Source organism: Lampris incognitus, chromosome 6 (genome assembly GCF_029633865.1).
Source record: "Lampris incognitus isolate fLamInc1 chromosome 6, fLamInc1.hap2, whole genome shotgun sequence".
Lineage (NCBI taxonomy): Eukaryota > Metazoa > Chordata > Actinopteri > Lampriformes > Lampridae > Lampris > Lampris incognitus.
In genome coordinates, this window is record NC_079216.1 from 58621280 (window position 1) to 58640547 (window position 19268).

General features: G+C 43.4%; 1 protein-coding gene across 1 annotated transcript; it reads left to right on the top strand.

Moving 5' to 3' along the window:
* Positions 1-2535: 2535 nt before the first annotated feature.
* Positions 2536-19207, top strand: LOC130113671 (protogenin B-like). The gene is made up of 19 exons (XM_056281248.1): positions 2536-2671; positions 3188-3487; positions 6570-6714; positions 6832-6965; positions 7066-7362; positions 7859-8018; positions 8187-8434; positions 9058-9222; positions 9528-9833; positions 11187-11372; positions 13656-13751; positions 13876-14062; positions 14748-14875; positions 15035-15205; positions 15917-16099; positions 16778-16901; positions 17028-17157; positions 17455-17562; positions 17661-19207. Exons 1-19 carry the CDS (start codon positions 2605-2607, stop codon positions 18087-18089), a joined length of 3564 nt encoding a protein of 1187 aa, XP_056137223.1. The 5' UTR covers positions 2536-2604; the 3' UTR covers positions 18090-19207.
* Positions 19208-19268: the final 61 nt, after the last annotated feature.

Consider the following 19268-nt stretch of genomic DNA (forward strand, 5'->3'; position numbering starts at 1 on the left):
AAAGAATGTGCTCTCTCGCATTTTTGTTCATCGCTCGTGACCTCGCCAGCAGAGAATTCTTCAGCGAAACCAAGCGGCAGGGATAATTTCCTGTAGTAACTGCAATGACTAGAAGTGTGACAACAATTCAGCCTAGGCCAAGCCATTTTTACCCCCCCCCCCATTTCTGTTTCCACACGGGTGTTAATAATGAAGACTTTCGATTTGAAGACAGCAGGGTAGCAGCAACATCTTGGTAGACATGAAGAACTAAACTACACAACTGGACGTGATTCAAACTTCACCTTAGATGTTATATGAGGATTTTCCAAAGCTTTTTTCTTAATATTAGGCATAACCTCTTTTTACTTGTTTATTATTTTCCACCATATATTTAATATTTTGGCAGTCGAGTGTATGCAGAGGCAAAATGTATGTCTCCATCATCTTCTTGGCATGGGGGCAGAGGTCACGTCAGCTCTTCAGATGCCCCGCGAGGTCACTGGGGAGTGGCCTGTCCTAAGATACAAGCCCTGACCAATTAGGGTTCAGTCCAGTGGTCCTCTGCTCGGCTTTCCCAGGCCCTCGTGATATTCATAACATGTTAATGACCTTTACCCTATTGATCATGGCCTCCACGCCTGACCTTTAGCCATGTCGAACCCTGTGGTACTCTCAGTATCCACACCGGGCCATTTGGCAAGACTGAGTGACAGGCTTTGCCAGAAATGTAAGATGTATACAGCATGTCAGTGGTAAGCAACTCCCCTGTTAAAAGCTATGGACGAACTAAAAATGAGCAACACATGCCTTCAGCCAGATCTAGGTTTGGACCACAATGGTATATTCTGCTACAGGGATACCTTTTCTCTCTGAAAACCATGGAGCTTTATGACGATGACATCAAATTGTAGTTTTCCTTGACCAAAAAAAGTCAGCCATCCACATTATCAGGGTTGTAAACAGAAAATCAAGAATTTTTAAGTTTTCCTTCTTTCTTTTTTTTTTGTTTGTTATGGGTTGATAATTCTGCAAAACATCAAAGTATAATCTCACACATAAACTTCAAGAAATGTTAAATGTAATCTAAGCAATGACTGAGACTTGAGCACAGGAAGACACTGAATATGAGAGTATTTTGCATCTGTTATGACGGCTGAAATGGTCAATAACCATGTAGAAATTTCCTTTTTTAACACGGACATGAGACTGTTTACCTACACAGCATTGGTATTGCTCTGAACAGAAGCTAAGTGCAGTTCAAATCAACTCTGAATATAGAATTATTGATAATACACACTGAGAATCACAATAAATAAATAGATTATGAGTAAAATGTGTCCTTACCATTGGTTTTGAGCCTTGAATTACAGCTCTAAGGGCTTAGATGATTGAATCAATAGTAAGCTCTAATCAATATATAATTACACCGCACACCCCTTCTCGTTTGATTGCATATCGAAGTGAGGAGGTGTAGGCAACGTTTCAGGGAATAACCCCTCAAAATCTCTACACAACCATTTCTACATATTGTCGCACATGGGATGTTTTTAAGACAACTGGGCTCAGTTGTAAGTTCAGTTTTGTTGTGTTCAAATCAGATGTCTCTCGGTTTACCCCTGTTTGGTGACGGGGCTGCAGATTTGGCACAGCGGATTTCACAGCTGGAGTCCATTGTATTACTTGTGAATGAGGGCTGGGGGACGAGGTCATTGTCAAAAGGCACAGTCGTTGGATCAATATCTGAATTCATTAAGCAGCTAACGTAAAGCCATCAATAGCTCTTCATAATTACCAAATTGTGTGTGTGTGTGTGTGTGTGTGTGTGTGTGCGTGCGTGCGTGCGTGTGCCTTTTCTGTCCCTCTTCTCATGCTCTCGCTGAGGTTTCTCCAATTTTTACCTAATAAGTTGCTTTTTCCTCATTCAAGTTTCTACAAGCATATAGAATGTCGTCTGTTGTCATTTACTGTATCTGTCTGTTTTCACTGAAAAAGGATAAAAGAAAAGAAAGAAAGAAAGAAAGAAAGAAAGAAAGAAAGAAAGAAAGAAAGAAAGAAAGAAAGAAAGAAAGAAAGGCTTGTGTGGGTAGATCAGCTGCCCCCAGTGTTTTCCCTGCATGTCTTGTTTGCTCTGCAGCCTGCTGTGGAAAAGCGCCACACATGAGGGGAAAAAACGTGCCACCGCTGCGTTGAATTCAGTATCACAAGCGGGCTCAGCTTCTCGGCCTGACAGTTTGGGGGGTTCGCATTTGCAGGACTTCGGGTTAAATCGTATCCACTTGTACATTCAGTTCTCAACATACGATGAAAACATCCAAACAAGTTTCATCGTAAAAAGTTGCACTTCGCACCTCGTCGAGGACGCGGTCATGGGCTGTAAATAAAAGTGAGCGCCCGTTGTGAATTTCAATAAAGTCGCTCACCCGTTTGCGCATGCGCCCGAGGGCGGGGCGGGGCGGGGTGAGCGGGGAGGCGGGGAGGCGGGGCTGGAGGGGTCGACGTACCCCTGTGGAGTTGTCGCACCGCTGGCGTTATTAACGACTCGGCGGAGCTGGGGGCGACACGGCGGAGTCCTGCGGTCCGCGGTAGTGAAAATGACAAGCGGCGTCATTTTCGCTGCTATAGATGGCGAAGTGTAAAATGAAAGTCCTCCGGCGGTGCCTGTATTTTGTTTTATCCTTCCCTCTGTCAGGTAAGTTGCGCTTTCTCTTTTTTCAACCGGTACTTGTGTCGCCGTTATTAGACGCGTCAGTCCGGTCGCGGGTGAGCCTCGCTCACCCCGCGCAGCCCCGCTGACTGACAGTCGTAGGGGGGGGGGGGGGGTCTCTGGCGGCCGGTGCGCTGTTATATGTGCGTCACCCCTTCACTTTGCCGGCGGAGAGACGATGGTTTGTGATTGATGGTGGTCGGTGGTGTTGCGTGGTGTACATGATTATTTGTGATTTATGGTGGTCGATAGTTCTGTCATTTCACCCAAGCCACCAAATGTCACCGTTTGTTTTTTTTTCTCGCGTTTCCACGTTAAGTTTGAACCCAAAGTGAAAAAAAAAAAGTTTTTGACAGTTCTTAATCAATGCTGCTGTAGAAGATAAGGAGACATAGGCTGCGTGCTTGATCCGGATTGAAAAGCGGTCGTTTTCCTTTCAGCGCGCTCAGAAAGCCATGCGCCCAGCACGTGAACCCGTCCTCTCCCCCCCCCCCCCCCCAGGTGTTTTCTGTTTCAGTGAGTTGTCCTTCATCACGGAGCCCAGTGATGTAACTGTGCTGCCAAAGGATCCGGCTGTCTTGGACTGCCAGGCTCATGGGCAGCCTCCAGTCACCATCGAGTGGCTTAAGAACGGAGTTCGGCTGGCAGAGAGCGAGCACGTAAGCTTTCTGCCCAACGGCTCCCTGTACATACCAAAGGTAAAGCATGACGAAGAGGATTCCGATGAAGGATTCTACCAGTGCCTCTCCCAGAACAAATATGGAGCCATACTAAGCCAAAGATCACATCTGACTATCGCAAGTGAGTATATGAGCCGAAGGCACCCTTGGTGTGAACCAAAGGGTAACCCCCAAATTGAGTTTGGATTTATTCGCGATGCCCAAGTTGTGGTCTCCACATGCGAGCATCAGGTTGGCAGGTTCATGGGTTTTTGACCCTTGAGATAGGAAGCAGATGTTTTCCACCCCTCCTCTGTTTGTCAAGGAAAGAACCTTTCAAAGTCGTATTGTTCGTGTCTTTGGGAGTTGTTCAAAGTGGGCCATGCTTGAGTCAAAAAATCTGTCAGTGCAGTTACAGGCTGATTTTTAGGAAATGGTTTAGGACATCCTGTAAAAGCGAAGAGATATTTCTGTTTATCTGCCTTTTGGTTTTGGAGGAAAAGTAACTAACATGTATAGACTTGATGTATTACTCTGTAAATAGTGGTAAAGATTTTAAAATTAGCCCCTTGTCCTCTTGTGTTGCCATTGTTGTCTGTGGCTCTGTGATTATGCAGTTACACAGAAGAAACTCTGATCGGCCATTTGCCTTTTAGTCTTTGTGTGGCGTGTCTCTGACTGCCCCTGAAGAAAAGGCCAGTTTTTCAGGGCCCGCATTTGTCCACACATCAGTGGACAGGACAGCTATGTCTAGTGAGTGGGCCTCATCCACCACAGACAATTCTCCATTTGGTTCGCCCTGGGTAGTGTCATGGAAACCGTCAAGGCTCTTTGGTATAGGAGAGAAATTTTTATCTCACACTTAACTTGAGGTAGTTATGTTTCCCAAAAAAAACAAATAAAATAAATTAACCACGCCATCATGAACCAGACATCCTTTTCAAATAACAGCAAATATAGTAAATCCAAAATGTACTCACTGAAAAAGACTTCGGTGAGGGGGCACACTGGGACTTTTTAGTTGACTCTTTTATTGGTGTCCATTTACTAACACATGACTAATAAAAGTTGTATCACTTTTTGTCTTAAAAGGCCACACAACATCATTTTGGTTGTGGGGGCCAGCCTGCGGCAGTGAAAGGGTAAAATGTTTTGGTCAGCTGTAGACCGAGGGTGGAGGATGGGTCTCCGCAGGGCTCCCCTTCTGTCCAGAGGCCCTGGGTGTCAGAGGTCAGCAGGGAAAGGCTTTGTGTGATGTCACCGGCCTGCTTCTGTTTGGTTGCACGGCTGTTCTTTTTCCCAGCCCATGGGTCCTTTCACTGACTCCCCCCTCTGTAGCATTGTCAAGTTGAGCCTTTTTGTCAAAAGCCCACTTTGTCATGTGAATGCATAGACCTTGAATTTCTATGGAATAATGATTGCTCCCTGCAAAATTTGTTATCACACAGGTACTATTTTACAAGAATGCATAATAATTTGTGGGCTGCATCTCTGGTTTAACAGGTGTAAGATTTAAGGGGGTCTGAAGAATGTCTAATTTTATGAAAATTAGCGCATAATTACAGAGATTACAATAGTATTCAATTTAAACTACCATTTTACATAAGTTATGTACAGCATACAAATAGTCAGGTTGTGTTACGCAGACATAGGCAAACTGATGTTGATGGGGTTCTAGTTTGGGCTGACAATGGATGGACAGGGGGCTGAGGTGAACTCTGACCTCTTTAGGTGAAGCTTTGTGCCATTTGACCTGACTATTGATTAGCTCTTTACAACAGAGGTGACCATAACGGCAACCAATCGTTGCTGACCACCCCCACCAGCCTCATCACTGATCCTGATTTGAGTAAAGATGGTTTCTTTAATCTCTGGGTGGGGAGTGAATCTTTCAGTGTCTTAAAAAAATCTTTATGTGGCGTTAAAGGCTTTTCATGTTACTCAGCAATCTGTGTGCAGGATTGGTCAACATGTCTTATGATAGTTATACATGCTTACTTTGAAAAAAGTAAATAAATGCATTTGTGTTCTAGGCAACCCCAGTTATTATGGCTGATGTTTTTGTCCTTCTTCAGATGTAGTCCTAACATAAAGGTGTAGGGGTATAACTTGGGAGCTGACCAGACAGAGTTTCCTTCCTGTTTTTCAGTCACACTTAAAGTGCTACAGAGCCCATATTCACAGGAGACATTCAAAAGTAGATCACGAAGGAGCCCAACTTCTAGGCCTGGTTTACATTCTAGCCCCACTGCCCTTCATATGAGCAGGGTTCCCGGTTTATATATATGTGTAATGTTGAAGCAATTGGGCCGCGATGCAAAGAAGTGCTGTTTAAGTTAATCCTCCCGAGACACAAGATTTAAATGTTGAGTTTCAGCAGGAGAACCAGCCATTGATTTCCTTTAACATGATATTGACTTTCCTCCTGCGGCTGGTGAGGAGGGGAGGCTTTCTGTGTTAATGAATGAAGGTTATTGGTCATATACGTGTTTTTGAGATAAAGGAAGATCTGGGTGAATCTTGCCGCTCATTGAAAAATCCCCGGAATGCGCCTACCAGAATATGAGTCAGCATACTGTGAGCAGCGTTATGTTGAGGATTTAACTCTAGTTATTGCTTACATAGAAGGGCTCACATAGCATTTTCAAAAATACATAACTGACAAGTGCAACATGGTATGGAAAAGGCATAACTTTGCCATCCATGACTTCTTGCAAGAAATAGTATACCTTTTTTGTATCTCACCAGTGGGGTTTTTTATGCTCTTTAAGGTTCATGGCAGTTTTTATTATGCAGGGAAAGTGAATTGATTGGTGTTTATCTTTAACAATGCATCATTCAGTGTCATTCTCTCATTGATCCATTGATCGGACCAGCTGGTCAGCAGTGGTGGACCTGATAGCTTAGCTGCACAAAGACAAGATCATGGAGCTTTACGATGATTAACTCCACCCACAGAATGAGTTAAAGATCCATCAGGTCTTTGCATGGGTAACATTATGTTAAATATAAATGCAGTATTGTCTGTTTGGATTACAAATACCTGATAAATCATTCTCTACATAAGGACACATCTCATCCGACCACTGGCCCAGTTCTGTAATAAATGCCCAGCAATTTCATAAACGTCTCAACATGGGACACGTTTTGTTGTTAAGTTTTGATTTTCCTTCTTTTCATACTGCTGGCCTCCATTAGATAACATGCTTCATTTTTTGCCCAAGGTATTTCACAATTTGTGTTGCATCCTGTGCCTGTGGTGGTGACTGAGGGTTCAGTGGCTCGCTTCCTATGTGCAGTCACCTCCAGTCCCCCCGCGTCCATCACCTGGGAGCTCAACCAAAGCACATTACCCCTTGAGACAGAGAGGTATCTGCCCTGTGACTGTGGTCATCTTATACATCTTACAAGCGTCTTATCTTTGGTTAGAAAATTTTACATATAATGTTTCATATGGTGGTTAATATTGCCTCTGTGTGTTTAAAGAATTACAGTTTTGCCCAGTGGAGTCCTTCAGATCCACAATGTGCAACTGGAAGATGCTGGACAGTACCGCTGTGTGGCAACCAATATCGGCAGTCGCATGAAGAGTAGAGAGGCAAGGCTGACAGTCAAGCTTGGTATGTAGACTGTGGCAGTAGCCAGGTCAACGTTAAACCTATGGACTGTGGGCAATAGAGAACTATGGATTCATTCATCTAATTTTTTTTTCTTTTGAAGGTGCCCACCCAAAACCCCCTCAGAGGCCCAGAATCATTGCTGGACCTCAAAATATCACAGCTTCTCTTCATCAGACAGTGGTGCTAGAGTGCCTTGCCACAGGTAATCCACAGCCTATCATCTCCTGGAGCCGCGCTGATAGTAAGCCCATCGATGTGTACAATGCCAGAGTGCTGGGTAGTGGGAACCTGGTTATCACTGATGTGAATTCCCAGCACAGCGGAGTCTACCTCTGCAGGGCCACCACCCCTGGCACTCGCAACTTCACTGTGGCTGCAGCCAATCTCACTATTTTAGGTAAAATATTCATTATCTACAGTACCACACAGTTTTCTGAGTCAGCGTTTCTCTGTCAGATCTATTGTCATGCTCCTGCAATATACAGTAAACAACAAAAGTTCAGGTTTTGTAGTTCTTAGGCTAATTTTATGTCGGATTAATATGGTGCCAGTCTACACCCTTTGCCCTGCTACTTGTTATAAAAGGGCCAGTGACACAATTAATACTCTCATGGCAGCTTTTGACCTGTTATTTTGATGCCTAACACATGCAGCCATACTGTCTAGTATATCATAATTGTTTTTATCATCAAAGATGCATAATTTTACATTTTGAGATAGGAAAGAGGCCTTTCAGAACTGTTGAGTAACTTTATAAAGAAAAGACAGAGTATGACTTAAGGAAAAGCTGGGTGTTAGAAGTAAGATGCAAAATGTGTTTGTCTTTCATAGGATACTAACCAACATGAATAAGTTTATATCATCATGATTTTTCACTCGCATCTCTGTTTCAGTGCCACCGTCCATTGTTGAGAGGCCTGAGAGCCAGACCCGTCCAAGAGCTGGCACTGCCCGGTTTATGTGCCAGGCAGAGGGAGTGCCCCCACCCCAAATCAGCTGGCTGAAAAATGGAGAACAGGTTCACTTAAATGGCAGAATCAAGATGTACAACAGGTATGACCCAACACATTCCTACCCTGAGATGGCTCATTTTTAGAAAAATTTCACAGCTAATTCTTGTAATGTATCATTAATTTCACTTGTTCAAGTCCAATAACAGTGAAATATGCTGATCAAAACTAATTTGTCTGTACTTTTTTTTCTTATTCAATTGAATCGCAGTAAATTGGTGATCACCCAGATTATTCCGGAGGATGACGCTATCTATCAGTGTGTGGCAGAGAGTGAGCAGGGCTCTGTGTTGTCCTTGGCACGCCTTATCGTTGTCATGTCAGAGGACAGGCCCAGTGTGCCAAGAAACATCCACGCTGAAACTATCTCCAGCTCAGCAATTTTACTGGCCTGGGAGAGACCTCTCTACAATGCAGACAAAGTCATTGCCTACTCCATCCATTATATGAAGGCTGAAGGTGAGACAAGTTGAAAGAAATCAAATTGGGGATATATAGTCCCATTGAAATGTGTAGTAGTTTTGAAGATTTGAAGAGATGCCCGATGATGAAAATCCATCCCAGCAAACTATATAACTGATGTCTAGTCAACGTTCTCTGGTGAAGGCCATCTGTTGGTACGACAGGGAGCAGAGGTCAAGGGGGACTTAGAATGGCAACATCTACAACAACAGGCTTAGCCTGCCTATTGTCCAGTCCCCCAATCCCTCTTTTGCTTGCCGTTAAAGGGACAAGGGAGCGTTTTAAAACCCCTGCAACGTTGCAAACTTGTATTGGGACATTTTTAAGGAGTTCTGCCACTAAAGTGAGTTCACTAACTGAGATAAATTAAACTTGCATTTGTTAAGAGCAAAGCGCTCCCATTTCTAGATGTTTGATTGGATTTGCTTTGAAAACCTGGAGGCAGTAATGTGGCTCTGCCTTGCATTACATGCATGTTTATGAAAGAGCTGGGTGACATGGAGAGGCCCAAGCATCAAGCTACCAGAGACAGTGAATGTTTACGTTGCATACTACACATCCTTTCATCTTGTTTGGGGGAATCTTAACTTCATCTATTTCTCCTCATCTGTGCACGTTAGGTCTTAACAATGAAGAGTACCAAGTTGTTATTGGCAACGACACAACCAGTTACATTATTGACGATTTGGAGCCAGCGAGGAACTACAGCTTTTACATTGTGGCTTATATGCCAATGGGAGCTAGTCGTATGTCAGACCAAGTCAGTCAACATACTCTGGAGGATGGTAAGCATAAACCACTGAGGCTTCCAGCATTCCTTGCAGTAAATCACTCCGGTAGTTAAGTTAACATACATGTGATTGATGTGTGTACAGAGAATGTTTGGAGGAGGAATAAAGGCCAGAGAAATGCCTTTCTCAAAGTATTTTAAATGTGTTCCCTGTTGCTGTTATAGATTATGGTGGAAAACGAGTCGGACATAGCAACTTGTATGCTAACTAATGCGAGTTAAAACTGACAGAATCTGCCACTGTTAGGGTATTGACTATACCTGTGGTATTTTTTATCATTATTTTTTTTGTTACTGAAGTGCCCCTGCGTACCCCAGAGCTGAGTCTGACCAGCAGCAGTCCGACAGCTATTCAGGTGAGCTGGCAGCCGCTGCCAGCCAAGCTAAGTCGTGGCCGAGTCTCTGCATACAGGCTGTCCTATCGAACAGCTGCGGACAACGCAGTTACCTCTGTGGAGTTAGCCAAGAACAGCACTGAGTATCTCCTGGAGGGTCTGCAGCCTGACACCATCTACCTGCTCCGCATGGCTGCAGCCACCCGTGTGGGCTGGTGTGTTCCCTCAGCATGGACCTCACATCGCACACCCAAGACATCCAACAGCAAAGGTAAATCTACTGCAGAAACAGTGAGAAATGTGCCAAATTAACTCTCAGTCAGGTGATATATGAAGTCCTGTATAGCTCCTTAGCTTACAGTCACACCTGTGTACTGCTTTACATCAAGCAGTTTGGCCTGATTCATTTGACAAAGCATTTTCCAAAGTTGAAAATGAAATGAAATTAGTTCTCAGAAGAGTTTTGACAAGACTTTTTATTAGGCTCATAAGCAAACAGCAGATAAATGCTAAATACAGCATTATATGGTGGAAAATCTATCAGTTGCCACTATTTACTGTTATGACACATAGTTATTCTGCTTCTTTTAGAAGCTCCCTGTGTGCCTATACAAAGTGGCCAGCTCATGGCCACAGTTTGTGCCGGGAGTATTGTCCCACAGTCTTTGTGTTGCTTACCCAGGGACCTTTGCCCTTCGCTGTCAGTGGTTTTAGAGCAGCCTCAGTCACGGGTCATAAAGAGTGGGCCTCAGGCGTCTGTGTGAGGGGAAGAATAGCCTCTTCTCATAGCTGTGGAGGGGGAGGCTGTTTGTCCACCAAGACCAGATTTCTGAATTTTAGGAGCATGTAAAACCATATATATAAAACTAAAACTATATGTACATGCTCAGTCTTACCAAAATAATAACAGTTCCTTCCTGAAGAGACCCTAAACCACTGTCTTAAAACTTGTAAGATATTTCATAATTCTATGTTTAAAGCAACCCCCTCTAATGGAAAGCCTTCCTCAACGGACTTGATGAGAACGAGAGGAAGAAAATCAGTTCGATTTGAACAAATGCTTAATGTGATATGAATTTATACACAGCCACCCTCTTATGTTAACAGGAGGGATAATTTTTGGATAATGTTTTCACAATGACAAAATGTCTGTAACACCACTAGAGCTGGCCGAAAGCATTTCAGCACTCAGAGACTGTGTAGTAGCTCTGTAAGTTTGCACATAAACGAATCTGACATGGTGGGGTGTCTACACAAAAACACATCAGACATTAGATAATGAAGAATAAAAATCTAAGCGTATCTTGGAATACGTTTACTTGACAAGGGAGTTAAATAATTTAGGGAATAATAGCTACTATCTTCTGCGTAGAACTAGAAAATGGGCACACAAATGGGGGAAAAATCAGGAGATGACATCAGGTCACCATTATACAATATTCACCCACAGACGACTCTACTGGCGAGAGACATATGTTTATGAGCATTTACAGATCTGTGGAAAATTAGCTTGCAAATGAGGCTTTTATAACAGTGTTTGTGTCCAAGTTTGTGTGATCACATGTTCATGTCCCTCCATTTGTGAGTGTGTTTTAGTCTTGTGATTTTTGCTGTGTCTCCTCAGTCCCATCAGCCCCTTTGCTTCAGCTGGAGCCTCTCAACTGCACCTCCATCAAGGCCCGCTGGCAAATCTCATCCAGATCTGTACTTGCTCAAGGTTATCGCTTGTGTTATCATGAGGAGGGCCAACCTGAGCAGCCCACCATCCAGCTCAAGTCCGATTCCTCAGAGTATACCATCGGTGGCCTCGGTGAGTGATGCTCTATCCAAGTTCATGCTTATATGATGTTGGATTGAGGGTAAAACTTAAAAGATTAACCTTTACATGTACTACATTTTTATCCAGCGTGACTTACAAAAGAGTCAGCAGTTAGCAGATAAACTCGACTGTTACCAATAGGCATCATAGAGCACTAAATGGTAATCATATCACAGCCAAGAGTGCATGTCAATTCAAGTGCATTTCGTGTAGGTGCACCTTACAGCATCAGGAGGCGGTGAAAAGGAGAGCCAAATGTACACTGCCACAAGTCAGATAGATAGATAGATCAATAGATAGATAGACAGACAGACAGACAGACCATACTAATAGAATCTTTACAGTATTTAGATCTTTTCTACCGTACAGACATTTGATTGTTGAGATGACAGAGCGCGACCCATCGGCCCCTATTTCAAGAGTGGTCCCCTTTGCCTTGTCTAATTTATTTCAGTGGGCAGTGACATAGAGCATTTGCATTTTGGCCCTCTGTCCCTAATCAATATGGGCTGACCCTTCTTTTGTAAACAGCAGCCCTCACCAGCCTGGCTGCGGTATTGTATGAGTGCAGACTCTCAGGGTCAGAGGTCAGGTTCTAGATGTCCCTCCCACCACTGTTCCCATCAGCCGGCTTGCATAATTACCTTTGGCCATTGTGTTGTGTCCAGAGCCTGGTCCGCCCTGCCAGACCCTAGCCACTATTCCCCCTTTAGCTGGACACTGGTGTGCCCAAACAAAGACCCATGTGACTGGCCAGAGCAGGACAGAGCCGCTGACCTCTAATCGTGAGACAGCAGGCAGGATTAGGACCCTGCCTCCAAAGGTCCTCAGTGCTGTTTATGTAAATAAGACACCATGCCCTGGACACCAGAGCCCACATAGACAACTGTCATATTGATCAATACTGAAACCATACATTATCCTGTTTCAGTTACAAATTCTTTGTATATTTTTCTAAAAAAAAAAAAGTTTGCTCTAATTTGATTGAAGATCTAATTGCTAGAATTTGGCAATGCATAAATCAGTTTGTAGTTGTAGCTTACTAAAAAAGCAGCAGCCTCTGTCTCGGGTCTATGTTTAGTATGGCACAAGCTGGTGGAAGCAGCTCAGTTTTCCAGAGCATCCCTGAACTCAAATATGAATTTGACCATGCCCGTTCTTCTCTGCTTCAAGCTGAGGGCTGGAAGACACAGGGGCCATAGGAAGAATTTGAAAGGGGAAACAAAGAGGCCCATCTCCTGTCCCACAGTCCTGAGCCCGGATTCCTTCTGTTCTATCTTGGCCTGACCCGTTGACCCCAGTCAAACCCCCTTAGTCCCATGGGCCCAGGATCCTAGCAGCTGAACATGGCCCCTGGCCCCATCCCCCACAACAGGCCTGGACATACTGCATTTACTGGTCAATACCCATAAGCTAACCTTTCACACCGGAGGCATAAAAAAAATCTTAATGGTCCCTAAAAAAGGTCCTGATTTAGGAGCTGTGGCAACAGTGGGTTTTTTTCAAAAGTGAAAACAGAAAATTTAATTGCATGCTTCTAAATGGATAGGTACCACCCTACTTCATTGATTGTTACCTCTTCACTTGTTTTAGCCGAGGAGGAGGACCTCCTCTGTCCTTTGATTATTCATATAAGTCGAATAAGCGCACAGGAAGGATAAGTCTTCCTTCCACATCCACCTCAGTTGGCCCCTTCACAGTTTTTGCTCATCTGTTTGTGTTGTACCAGACAGCACAACCGTGTGGTAAAAGGTTTTCACTTGTTTCGGTTCTAAGATGGAGAAAGAGTGTTGTTTTTTGATAGTCCTGATTTTCATGGGGCACATTGATCTTGTCACCCTAGTTACCGGTCCGGTGCACTGGCTATGCTTTCTTTTGCTCCCAACGCAGTGACAACACATGATAGATGAGGGCCTAGGGTGATTCGAGAGACCATGCATTGTCTGTGAATGGGGGGTGGCCGGTTTTGACCTAGCGGTTGCCCTATGGAGCTTAATTGTGAAATTGTTCTCTGCCTTTTTTCTTCTACAAATATATGTGAAGTTATATTTGTTTCTTGTCAACTTAACTGCCCACAAGTATCCATCCATCCATCCATCCATCCATCCATTATCCGAACCACTTGTCCTGCTGTCAGGATCGTGGGGATGCTTTTAAAATGATTTGTGATGTATTAGATTGTTAACAATATAAACTGCTGGGACAAATCTCTAGATAAGGTTTTGGTATTGAAAATAAATAGAAAAAAATGGCAATTTATTATTTGCATTCCAGATCCAAGGAAGAAGTATCACATCAAGCTCCTTGCTTTCAGTCAAGCGGGAGATGGCTATCAGGTTGACCAAACAGTCGGTACTCCTGGATGTGTGTGTAAGTACATGGCTTTAGCGGTCATGCCCAAAGTCGGAGTGCTTAGATTTGAATTCACACCACTTAATCCAAAATATATAGATGTGGCTAAAATGTTCATCTTGCTACATATGTTTTTATTTAGCAGCAAGAGACCACCTGGCAGTAGCCCCTCCACCTCCTGATCATGTGACATCCGTGGCCAACAGTTCATCTGCAGTGTCCCTAAATTGGAGCCTTCCTGCTTTCATCTCCAGGAAGGCTGTTCGCTTTACAGTCCGCTGTACTCCACTGGGCTCACACAATGCCTCTGCCATACGCTACCTACAAACGTAAGCTGGGAACGCCATGAAAAAAAATCTTCCATCACCCATCTCATCATTGATCATCCCTGGCGAGAGCAAAGCATGTCATTGGGTGTGTGTGTGTGTTGGGGGGGTGAATTTGTGCTTGACTTTCTCAATTCCATAACTATCATTTGTCATATCCATTAATTATGTATAGATATCCCAAGGTCACAGAGATGTTGTTTGCTTTTTTTAACCCCGTTTTCATTCTTGATTTTGATATGTCCAATTCCCTTGTGTGGCGCTGCCATTGCACAACGCTTACTTATAGACTAGCTATATGAGCCCTCCAATACGTGCAGAGTCACTCAGCTTCTTTTTACCTGCCAGCTGCAGGTTTGTGCGTGGGACTGTTATGCATGCAGGGGCCCACTCTTTTTCTCCTGTGGCTGTACAGGCGGCCTACCACCAGTAGAATCACTAGTTGCAATGACTTTGACACATTTCTCCTGCTGCGACTCCCGGTCGAGTTGGAGGCAGCACCGTAGCTCAATTTGTGAAACTCGGTGTTGAGACACTAGTGTATTTGTCGTCGTGCCGCCCATATTGTTTACTTTTACTTGCACTTGTTGTGAGTTCTTGCAGACTCTTTGTGTAATGCCTAAAGTGCAGAACTATGAAAGGTGGTATTTCTGATTTAACATGTGCATTGACACCTGTTTGTCCACAGAACCAAGCAGAGTGTGATGGTGCAGAACCTGGAAGCCAACACTTGCTATGAGTTTGTGGTTCGTCTTCATGTGGACCAGATGTCGAGTCCCTGGAGTTCTGTAATTCGCCAAAGGACCCTAGTTGCAGGTAATACACTGGACATTATTGTAGCTTCATGTGATTACGATTATGTTTCGACCATTTCTAATGTTGTTTCTAACTTATAATTCAATGACAGCCTATTTGATGATTACGAGAATGTTGTCAATGCCTTTGATTTTAAATGTGCTTTTTTTCTGTCTGCAGCACCCAGCCGGCCTCCGGCAGGAGTGCGGATAACCCTGATCGAGGATGACACTGCACTGGTCTCCTGGAGGGAGCCTGAGGAGCCTAATGTGGTGGTGACCCACTATACAATCCTGTATGCCTCTCAGAGAGCCTGGCTGGCTGGACGCTGGAAGATCATACAAAGGGAGGGTGAGTAGTCTTCTGTACAAGGACCTCTCAAAGCAGTCATTACACAGAGTAACTTTTGTGGGCCACAACATCTAACAAGTATTCCAGCAATACTGCCCCAATCTGGTAGGATCATCAAGGAAATTCCTTATATTGAGAAGGCTCACAATAAGTTTTGGCCCCATATTTTTCTGTGCTGTTTGTTGTTTTTTGAAATGTTGTTCAAAATTGTGTAGTGAAGCACTATACATTCGTTTCAGTGATTAATTTAACACCTCAGCAGCCCTGAAGCCAAAGCTGGTAAAAAAAGAAAGAAAAAGAAGCCATTCGTGAATGGCATTCTTACAAATACAGCTGTCATTATCTACTTTTTTTAGAGCTACCCCCAAAAAACAAAAGGTCCAAAAAGACCAAGTAAGGTGTATTTAGTGAAACTAAGCAACAGTTACCTTAGGAACAAAATAATGATGATCATATGATGTTTTAAAGCCTGAATTATCAATTATTTGGTGATCCCTCCACTAAATTACAAGTTTTAGTATATTATTAAGTATAGTGTATATATAAATATAGTCGGTCAAAGGCTGTCTTGCATAAGGTATCCTGTGCTTGGAATAATACGGTCTACCTTTTGGGGAAAGAAGATTCGTCCCTTTTTAGTGAGCTGAGTTTAGTCCTAATGTATTTTACTGTGTTTCTTAAACCTGCTCTCTGATTTGATGTGGTGGGCAGGGAGCAATACCATGGCGCTGCTGGAGAAGTTGGAGCCTGGTAACATCTACCTAGTGAAGATATCTGCCTCCAACCAGGTTGGAGATGGACCCTTCTCCGACATAGCAGAGGTGGTACTGCCGCGTGGCGGCTCACACCGTAGCAAGAGTCCTAGACACTCTGACAGCTTCTCGGACACAACTGGTCAGTATTAGAAATTGCTGCAAACATGACATAACCCTCAATCTGCCTAGTTTGGTTGACTGATTGAATTTGCGGGCTTTTATCTGAATCCAAATATGTCTTTAAAGCTGCAGTCCGTAACATTTCTCCATTTATAAATTGTTATTTTATCCATCTGGGCCGTGGAATCAAGTTCCATAATGTGAGCTGTCATCTTTACCATAGTTGGAGACACTCTCCAGTCTCTGTATGCTGCTGTTGAATTAGGGTGTGGACGATTTACTGGTGAGCTAACGGCACATGAGCTAAAACGGCTGCTACACCTTGTTTGTAGTCCATGAAAATAACTTGAAACAGGTCTATTTTTCCCTGGCTCCTACATCCAACTACATTGGAACGCTGTTGGACTTTGATATTGATTAAATGTCCAGCAGAATCACCGCATCATCATCACATTTCAAGTGTAAGATAATACAAAATCTTAACGATTGCACCTTTAAGTGCAAATATAGAATTAATCAAGTAAAATGCAGTGAAGCTCAAAGGTCTCTCTCCATTGTGGGATTTAAATGTATGGAGCTCATTACCTTCTGCCTTTCTCCAGTGTCACCTCCCCTCTATTTCTTAACACATCCGTGAATAGCTATAGCTGGCGTGAAACGATTTCTCCTCTGAATGATTATGCTCCCTGATTTCCAGTGTTTTCCGATGGTCTGTACCACATAGACCAGAAGTCCATGAGCGGGATCATTGTGGGTGTGTGCATTGCCTTGTCCTGCATTGTCATGTGTGCCTTGATCCTCATTAGCAAGGGCAGATCCAGGTACCGTATACAGTTATTCAAACTCAAGATGGATAACAATTTCACTTAACTTTAGGTATTTGCCAAAGATTTTTTTTTTTTTTTACTGGTTTTTCATCAGTTTTATCCGTTTTTTATGCCTAATAGAAAATCCGCGAGTACCAAAGTCATTGGCGTGGGGAATGGGGAAGGTCCTCACGCTAGTTTGTCCCTTCCCAGTGAACATGCTCCTGAGACTCCGATGCCTGTGATAAGTGATCACTTCATAGATTCAAAGGTGAGACCCAGTTTACATAGTGACCTCCGGTGTGGGTCTGCATAATAGCTGTGCTGAGTTTCTGGAGACTCTCGGTATTATCGTCATTAGAATAAGAACTACCTAAGTTTACCTTACTTGAGTTCAGTAAATTTGTGGGATACCAATGTTTTGGTGCATGGATACTGAGAATCTACAGTTTAACAGTAGTGCATAATTTAAAGGGACACAGTTATGAACAATTTATTAACACTATTTTATCAGGTATGTCCATGCACAGCATATCTTTGTGTATTTATATCTCCTCAATTGCTCTAGGGTGGACCAAATATAGTGATACGGAGTTGTGGCCCAGTAAACCATGGCAGCCACAGTAAGAGATGGCTGTTCTTCAAGGGGAATAAACAGAATCCACATAAAGATGAAGTATGTAATGAGTTGTTAATGAATTCAGTGGGCTTTTCATATTTACTCTTATTAAATGCTGTGGTGCAGTGTAACTGACTCTGTTTTGGTGTCTGTAGGTTGAGAACAGAGCTTGTTTTTATGAGACTGGCAAAACTGTACTGAGGTATGAGGAAAGGCTGGGTGCAGCGCCCCTCCATCCCTCCTCCCGGGAGATTATTTATGGGCCGCTTTACTCAGAGAGCTCGCACACCAGTGAAGGTAGCCAAGAGACGGGAGACTCTGGACACTACTCCAATGAAGACAGCAACGAGGAGATGAGCAATTCCTCTGCAAACCAAAGCTCCAGACCTCAGTGTTTTGGGCCAGATGACAGTCCCGTGTTGGAAGAGCTGAAGGCATCTTTAAAAAGGGAAAATGAAGAAAAACCAAGCCCTCCCCTCCAGTATCCAGCCCAAGATGCTAACCTGGTCTTGCAGCCCTGCTGCATCTCAGTGGTGGAAGTGTCTCATCCTGCCCAATTCACATCCCTGCCAACAGGCTCGTGACCCCACCCGGCTGGGACCTGCACTCCAGCAGCCGAAGCTATGTCTGCTTTAACATCTTTGCTCCTGAACAGCGTCTCTAGGTCATTTTCTGAGGCACAAGGGACCAGGAAGCGAAATATTATGATGGGAAATGGGCATCTGCTTCTGGCCTACCTCAGGATTTTGGATGGATGTTGATTTTTTTTTTCTCTTTTGCAAACTTTTAAAACTGGCTACCTTTGTCTGCGTGTTTGGTATTGTCTGTCCTAAACCAAAGCTCACCCCATGATGAATGTTCAAAAGAATGCCAGAAATTTATATTTAGACATTTTCATTATATGTAATTTCTTTTTACTCAAGCAGAGGGTTTTGTCAACCCTATTTTGCTTATTGCCTACCTCAGTATTTTATATAGAATACTACCTCCATTTTACAGTACATGGTGCAGTATTTTCTCAGACTCAGGGGACAAGGTCAAAACTTATTTTTTTTCTCCCTGTCATGTTACCTGTGTTGTAGCGTTATTGTGTTTGCAATGTCAAAAGAGCTTTTATGTTTCACATGTTTTGTGTAAGAAGGTTGTGAGAAGAATAAGTGCATTAGATGTCACTGACAGATTTGAGTAATATCATACTAGTGTCTTATGGCATTTCTACTGCACTAAATTCCCAAAGCTTTAAAGGCCTTAATATGGAAAGGGCTTTGAATTTTATACAGGAGGAGATCCAAAGACAGGAAGACGTGTACCCAAAGAAAAGCCCTTCGATCTAGTTCAATAGATGTCGAAAGACATCCTAAAAATATAGACTGGCTCTCATTTAGAAGTGCGTATGCCAAAATGTTTTTGCCAATGATGTAAATTTCCTTCAGAACGGTTCTATGAATGCTTTTCTCTATGTAAATGTTTCTAATGCTTTATTCTGTTGAAAGCTTTAATGCGCGTCTCCTTGACTCGTGTTCCACTTGCCTTCTGGATCATTGCTAAGTTCAGCGGTGGCACCGATGCTATTATCCAAAGAGTTGTCTGCTTCCTCACATGGGCATGGCTTTTTCCCTAAGCTGATCCTCGGTGTTGACTGGTACATGTTATTCGCACCAGGCCAAAGATCCAGTGTACTCTTCCAGTGATGGATGATGAGGATGATTCTGAATTTAGAGAGTCGTTCATCACTATTCACCAAAAATGCTGCACGGGGGGGG

Coding starts and splice junctions, on each gene's coding strand:
- LOC130113671 (XM_056281248.1), top strand. CDS start 2,605: ATGGCGAAGTGTAAAATGAAAGTCCTCCGGCGGTGCCTGTATTTTGTT. Junction 9,834..11,186: donor CAAGACATCCAACAGCAAAG/GTAAATCTACTG, acceptor GTGTCTCCTCAG/TCCCATCAGCCCCTTTGCTT. Junction 14,063..14,747: donor GCCATACGCTACCTACAAAC/GTAAGCTGGGAA, acceptor GTTTGTCCACAG/AACCAAGCAGAGTGTGATGG.